Source organism: Neolamprologus brichardi, chromosome 5 (genome assembly GCF_056152115.1).
Source record: "Neolamprologus brichardi isolate AB-2024 chromosome 5, ASM5615211v1, whole genome shotgun sequence".
Lineage (NCBI taxonomy): Eukaryota > Metazoa > Chordata > Actinopteri > Cichliformes > Cichlidae > Neolamprologus > Neolamprologus brichardi.
In genome coordinates, this window is record NC_142108.1 from 24,239,191 (window position 1) to 24,246,713 (window position 7,523).

General features: G+C 40.5%; 1 protein-coding gene across 1 annotated transcript; it reads right to left on the reverse strand.

Moving 5' to 3' along the window:
- Positions 1-546: 546 nt before the first annotated feature.
- hgh1 (HGH1 cochaperone) lies at positions 547-7,523 on the reverse strand. Its single transcript, XM_006782968.3, has 10 exons — positions 7,373-7,523; positions 6,040-6,162; positions 5,803-5,941; positions 5,560-5,697; positions 5,301-5,452; positions 4,290-4,390; positions 4,007-4,105; positions 2,663-2,754; positions 2,444-2,566; positions 547-1,499 (listed from the first exon to the last, which is right to left on the reverse strand). The coding sequence occupies exons 2-10, from the start codon at positions 6,147-6,149 to the stop codon at positions 1,278-1,280; spliced, it is 1,176 nt and encodes a 391-aa protein (XP_006783031.1). The 5' UTR covers positions 6,150-6,162; positions 7,373-7,523; the 3' UTR covers positions 547-1,277.

Here is a 7,523-nt window from a genome sequence, read left to right on the forward strand (position 1 = left end):
CAGCTGCCCTGGGGCTAATAAATAAATGTGTATCTAATAAATAGATAGAGGCTACAAAATACAAGAGTTAGGACGTGATTTTACACCCATCCATCCATCTTCTGCTGGTTCTTACTTTGAGTGTGTTTTTCTTTCTTAAGTTTGACATTGCTTAAATTTCTGTATGTTTATTTTCAAGTTAAAAATAAACTTCTGCAGAAGCGAGCACACGGAGGGATTTTAGTGGTTTTGGATCCAAGTCACTGTGGAGGAATGACAGACGCTGTACGTGTTCTAACACCCTCTGCTGGTCATTTATTAACATTAAAAAAAAAAGAAAAGCCTCTGAGGGGAAATGGCTGTTTATCTTAAGCTAGTGAGTATGAATAGATCTCTTTATAAAGACTTTTTCTTATGAATAAATAAAGAGGAAAAACAGAATAAAAAGGTTATAAACATGTCTGTTGGATTTGTATTACAACAGGAAGTAAGTGAAGCAGCCGCATTTCAACAGACTGTCATTTACTTTAACGGTGTGACTTTATGTGCAAATAAAAGCAATAAAATCATTTTGTTAAAGCGTTTAAATTGCCAGTTTTGGCAGCACAGGATTGGACTGCCAGGGCCTCCACCTCTGACCACCGGTCAATGAATGATGGCCCAAGTCCCCCTGCTGGTACAGGCCACACAGGAAGGCAGGCCCATGTGGTTCTTTGGGGCTGGATGGGGCCACAGGAACTCCATCCTTATAAACAAATTCACTGTCCAGGTCCTACCTACTGAACTTTGTTTCAAAGTCTGGTCATTTCAAACAAAGCCTGTAATTTTCTCATAAATACTGATGAACGTCTTTGATGTCATAGTGTGGTTGTGAGAAATTTTACAAAGTGTTAGCAATAAAACCAACAGCCACTCTAGTGTAAAAGTTATGATGGCGTACATTTATTTGAACACGTCTCCTTTCTTGGAGCACTCTTTTCAATCTTCTCCTTACTTTTTATAAAGCAGAGAGAAAATAAATCAAGTTTAATACACATGAAACACAAAATGACTCGATGTTTAAAGAGATTCTTGTACTGTCGTCAGATCAGAATCAAGCTTTTTCCCCTCATGTTCTTTGTGGTTTAATCAGCAAAATAAGCTGATCAGCTTCACTGATGTGGTAAAAGAGTAATTTCTCTTCCACTGTCCTCAGCACCGACTCCACGTGACTGCACAGCATCTCTTTCCTGTCACACCTGAGTCAGCCACATTGAAGCAGTGCTTCTATCTGAATGAAAAAAAGCCTAAAATAGATCTCACTTTATCAGTCCACTCTCCTGTTCTCTGTCTGTCTGCTCAGAATCACTCTTCTTCTTTTTCTCGGCCTCCTCTTCCGCTTGTTTCCTCTTCTCCTCCTCTTTCTCCAGCTCTTCCTGCTCTTTGGCATCGGCCTCCTTTAGTTTCTCCTCCACATCCTGAGGGATTTCTACCTCCATCAGGTTCTCCATGCCCTCCTCCGGCTCATCTCCGATCAGCACCTGGGTGAGTTAAGATGCAGTCACATTACACCTTCACATTCGAGGCCCCCCTTTACTTACATGACGTGAATAAAGAAAAGCACATCACTGACTTCCTGCTTTGAAACAACACAGGAACAAGAATAGAATAGGTTTGGTTTTCATTCATAAGTCCAAAACTATAATTAATAAATGTTTACTATTACATTTTTACTGACTTTTAGTTCAACACAGCCAGGGTTGACATGTATCACAACGGTGACTATTAGCTGTATTTATTAAGCCAAATTTTCCATTTCAGGCTCCGAGCATGTTGAAATAAAAATGGGCAATTCACAGCTCATCCTTCCACACAAAATGATCCCTATGAGTGTCATCTACTCCAATCAAATGATGATAAAATGCAGATTAAAAGTCTATAAAGAACATAAATAATATAAGTAAAATCAGCACTCTCACAAAAGAGACAAAAGGTTACCGTCTCGTAGGCTAATAAAGATCAAAGCATATCAGTTGTGTTGACTGGACAGCTATTCTTAGTGTGTTAGTCGCAGCAGATTAGAATCACGAATGACAACATTTATACATTTTCTGCATTAATATATGCAAATTCCTGTGACACACACACACACACACATTCAGTTGTGTTAGTAAGGTACGGCTTAATAAGCTGCATATATAAAACATATTTCCCCAGCAGAGAATCAATATTATACCTTAAATATGCTGTAAATATATCACTCAGTCGCTTTAAGATGATTTTTAACTAAAACCCTGATCATAAACGGCTCCCAACAGGGTTTGTGTTCAGCACAAGTTACCGTGGTTATTTAGGTAAAAAGAGAGCCACCTTTGTGACATAGGACACCCCAACTTTAAGCCCACTTTAATCTTGCTTCACAGTGTGCCCCTCAGGTGTTAGTTTTCCAGTTTAGACAATAACCAAACATCTAGATCTTTCCTACCTGGACCAGTTTCTCACAGGCCGCTGTAACGTGGGCGTCCTTCTCCCAGCGGTGGAACTCTCTCATGATTGGATAAACATTCTTCTCTTTCAGCGTCTGCCGGCCGGCTTTAGTTGCAGTCAGCTACATAGAGAGACAAGCAGTGAGGAGCTTGACATAAAAACATAATTATCTAATCTGTGTGCGTGTGTTTGTTTCCGAATGTTTGTGGTTTTGTACCAGTAAGAGCGTTTCCAGGAGCATCTTTCGGATGTCTGGGTCTTCCTCTCGCTTCTTGTCCTCGGGGAGATACTGCAGGTCGACGGGCAGGCCTGGACCGTAAATTAGGTTCTGTTAGAGTCTCAACCAGCAGTAAATGGATTTAATAAAATAATAGTCTCTTAGTCCTTCTTTCTCAATATTATATGATGCTGTCTGTGGCTCTCAGCTCATTTATTCCCAGACTCTAATCATATTTGAGGGGTTAAACCATCATGACAATCTCACTGATGCAGGGATTATGCACAACTGAGAATGCAGAAAGTTTCAGACACCAAGGATAAGTAGTGCTATTTATTAAAGTCCACTTCAAGATACACGGTGCATTGTTATGTCTCTTCACAGGATGGCACACAGCAGATGCCCACACAAAAAAAAAAATTCACATCCCATAGACCCAAGGGGACCCTAGAATACTCACGGTATGTAAACTGTAAAACTTTTACCTTTCATGTCTCTGGGTCATCCTTCCAACAACTTCTCAGTGTCCCTCTGTCTCTCCCAAAAACCACTTATTTATCATTTTAGTCAAGTCTAAGCACTGCATGGTGAAGTCATGTTGAACAGTTCCAATTTATTTAGAGCCATCTGGATGTTAGAGTCTTTTTTTCATCAGCATGTGTGGAGCTGGTTTCAGACCAGAAACCAGCTCTGAAGCTGCTGTGTGGTATTTTGCACCAGTGTGTTAGCACTGTGTTGAGTGTTGAGCCGCAGCAGAAGCTCAAACCCAGTAATCAGGTTATACCAACAACGGCAACAAAAATATCAAACCTGTGCCACTAGCAGATAAACAACATTGGCAACTTCATGAGTGAGTGATTTTCACATTTTGGCTATTAAATTAATTAAACATCTTGTCACAGTCATATCAATCTCACGTCATGTTTTTGGTAGCGTCTCTTTTTCAGTAGTGAATGTTCCAGTTACTTCTCATTTTTTAAACTAAAAGTGGAGAGGATCACTGCCCTGCATGTCAGTATCTTCTTTTAATTGTTCTTTTTCTATATAATTTACCCAGGAAGCTTAAATTTATTATTTAAAACTTTTCTGTATCCCTGGTTTTAATAAAATCTATATAAATAAACTTAATTAAAATTGTATTATTCTTATTCATATAGCAGTGTGTGTAATTGAGTCAAAATAATCCAAATTGTGTGTTTACAGTAATGGAACATGCAAACAAGTTTGACAGAGTGGCTTTCTTATGTAGCGTTAATTTATTTTGGATAAAGCTGGAGTTCTATGCCAACGAGGAACAAGGTAGATCCGACTGAATTATGAAATATTACTGATATAAACACACACCTTCGTTTTCCTCCTCTGTCAGCTCCTCTGGACCGGCCAGCGGCAGCAGGAGGAAAGGCAGGATATCCACAGCATCGCTTAGCAACCACTCGTGATGAGCTGCAGAGTGAACAGAGGTTTGAGGTGCAACAAATCTGGTGTTGAGGAGGCGACATCACTGAGGTTAAACTCAAACACTAAACCAGAAATCTAAACCTCCACTGTAAAAACTGTGGCCGAGGCTCCAATTAACTCTTTTTATCTACGGTGACTTCAGCCTAAACTTCAATAATGTGTGTCTCACCGTGGTCAAAGCAACAGTTGCGCAGGGTGCCTATGACTCCGCCCCTCCTCACCACAGATGACTGGTACTGAGTGAAGGGCAGCAACCTCTGGACTACGCACCTGAAACACACCCAAACATCATTAGTGCATGCTGCAGGGTCAAAGAATGGCAGTGTGTAATTTTAAGAGAATTGACTGTGAACATGCACATCCAGTCATTTCCTCATGAACCACATTTTGCCAGTAATTTAACTTCCAACAAGCCTCAGCATGTGAAAGCTCCTCTCATAGATCTAAGATGTTGTCGGTATAGCAAGTGCAAATCAGAAAGCAAAGCCTGTCCCAGGTCAGCGTTATTCTCGGGTCAGAACGCCTCTTCTGTAAACATTTAGTCCCCTGTGGGGCGATGCAGGAGGTGCTTGAAACTCTCCTTGATTTCATTTTACTTTTGGACATGTAGGTGGAAAAAATGTACATACAGTTTTAATAAAACTGGGTCCTTATCTACACATACACACCTATTCTTTTAAACCAGATTATCCTGCTTTGTTCTCCAAAAACAGAGCATGTCAGTGTTATAAAGCAGGGTGTCTAACTCATTTTAGCTCATGGGCAAAAGAAGTCTCTCAAGCAGGCCAGAGAACTACAACTAACGCCCGATGACCTGGTAAAAAGTGTTCTCCTTTCTTTTAATGTAAAGATATTTAAGCACATTTTCCTGACCATCAATTTATAAAACTGATGAGAAGCATCCTCAGACGTGTTCAGAAACAAAAGTGTAATTTTAACAATATGTCCCAGTCGAATCAGTCGAATGTCAATACAAACAAGATGACGCAGCAAGAGCAATTTGTGTGTCACAGGCAGGAGGATGGAGGAAAGAGGAGACGAGGATATCAGCCGAGTCAACTGTTTTCCAAAGGGTCATATTTCAGTGACCTAAAAGGCTAATATTCACAGAAAAAGCTGTGCATGATCGAGTCTCCCCAACTCTGTCTCTGAGCTCTTGACTAGCAGTGAAGTCAGTCACCTGTCCTTGTCCATCAAGTAGTTTCTGGCCTCAGGCAGCTGCGTCAGGTTGGACAGCAGAGGACCCAGGTAGTGCAGTTTAGCGTTCTTATTGTAACCTTCGGTACAGAAGATCTGAACAAGCTGTGCCATACCGACGTCCTCCTGCAGCACCTGAAACAGTTTGTCTCTCATTATCCATGAGGAGGAGATTAACATGACGGTAAAGGTAGAAGGATTATGAATTCAGTCCTAAAATGAAGCGCTCTGACTGGACGCACCTTGAATAAAATCTTGCAGGTTTTCTCGTGTCGCGTCAGATTTGACAGGATGGTGCAGATCTGATCGGAGAACAGGTACTCGGGGTCCAGAAGGTTCTTAAACAACACGGGGACAACTTTGACATCTTTCACCAAAACCTGAGGGACACACAACAACCAGCAAACACCCGTTACATGTTTGTTTTAGAAAAGGAAATAAAGTGAACACACAAAGTTCTCAAGTGTTGCGCTCGAGTCCACTACCTGATGAAGAGTCTCATCGGCTGACAGGTTGATAAAGATGTGGTAGCAGTCCTTCACTATGGCAATGGAAGGGTCAGAGGTCAGGGCAAACAGGGCAGCAATTAGATCAGGTTTAGAGTGGAGAAAGCGGCAGCCATCCCTGACATCAAACAAAGGTGAAAAAAGAAAGTAAAAAGATGGAAATATGTACATATTTACTAAATTTATGGCAGAAGTCACTTTAAATAATCCTCCCACCTGTTTCCAGACAGTCCCAGGATGTACTCAGTGGCCTGACCTTTGACATCTGGACGTGTGCTGGGAGTCAGGAAGGAAAGCAGCTCTGCAACCTCAGAATCACTCAGCATCTTCAAACAGTGTCTGATCAACAGAAACAAAACCTTAACCACACATACAGCTCTAAACTCAGGTCAGTAACATGATTGGGTATAAAAATGAGCATGTTAAAGAGACAGAGTTTCTCAGAACTAAAGATGATCATCAGTCTGCAAAAACTGCATCTACTAACTGCAGCTCAATTTCAAAAATAATGTTCTTAAGTATGACATTGGAAGGACTGTGAATATCTCATCATCTGCAGCACATAATATCTTTTCAACTATTCAAGGAATCTGGAGAAGGCTCTGTGCACAACACTGTGATCTTCAGGCCCCGAGGCTGCACTGCATTAAAAACAGACCTGGTTCTGCCATAAAAATCGCTGCATGGGCTCAGGAACATTTCCAGTTCACTTCCAAATTATTATCTGCGAACACAGCTCATTGTTTCAGACACAAATGTAGGTTAAAGCTCCATCATGCAAAGAAGAAACCATGATCCAGAAACACTGAGCCAAAGCTTAAAAGTGACTGAAGAGAAGTGGAAAACTGGGGCCAGACAAATCAAAATTTGAAATTTATTTTTGAAAGACATGGACACTGCATTAAAAATACTAAAGAAACTGTGGAAGTGCATTAGTTCCAGCAGCTGACACATCTGGAAAGGCACCATCAATGCTAAAAGGTATATACACATTTAAGAACCACAGGCATGTTTTTCATAGAAGAGCTTGTACATCTCAGAAAGACAATGCTAAACCGCAATAATGCATCTGTTAAAACACAACAGCACGCCCTGCCTGCAGTACACACATTCCACCAAATAAAAATATTTGGCATATCATAAAACACAAAATGATGACAAAGCAGACCCAGGATTATTGAACAGCTAGAATCAGGCAACAATGGGAGGAAAATCCTCTCTAAAAAGTCCAGCAGCGACAAAATGAGATAATAGTTTTATTTAAAACGGACATTTTTCCAGTTTAAAGATCTGATATGTTCTCTGGGTTCAAAGCTGAATTAAATCTGGGTTTCTGAAACTTACTGCACACTGTTTTATTTACGTTTAGAACAGTTAAAATTATTCCGGAATTGGATTTTTTAGGAATTACTTAGTAATAAGACACATTTCGAGTAGTACAGCGCTAAACACTTTAGAAAGTCTACTGTCTTTTGTACACACAGGAGCCTTTTAGCATAGCCTCAGATGCTGTGAAACCTCAGCGTGTCTCCTCTTGCTCTTATCTTACCTTTAAGTCTCTAAAGAGGAGGCTTTCATGTCGCTTTATACTTCTTTTTGTTCCTCTTCTTGTTGTATTCCACTAACATCAGATGTCATGTGTAATAAACAGAAACAGCTCAGGAACATGTGGACACCACAGCCGATCTTTGTTCTTCTTC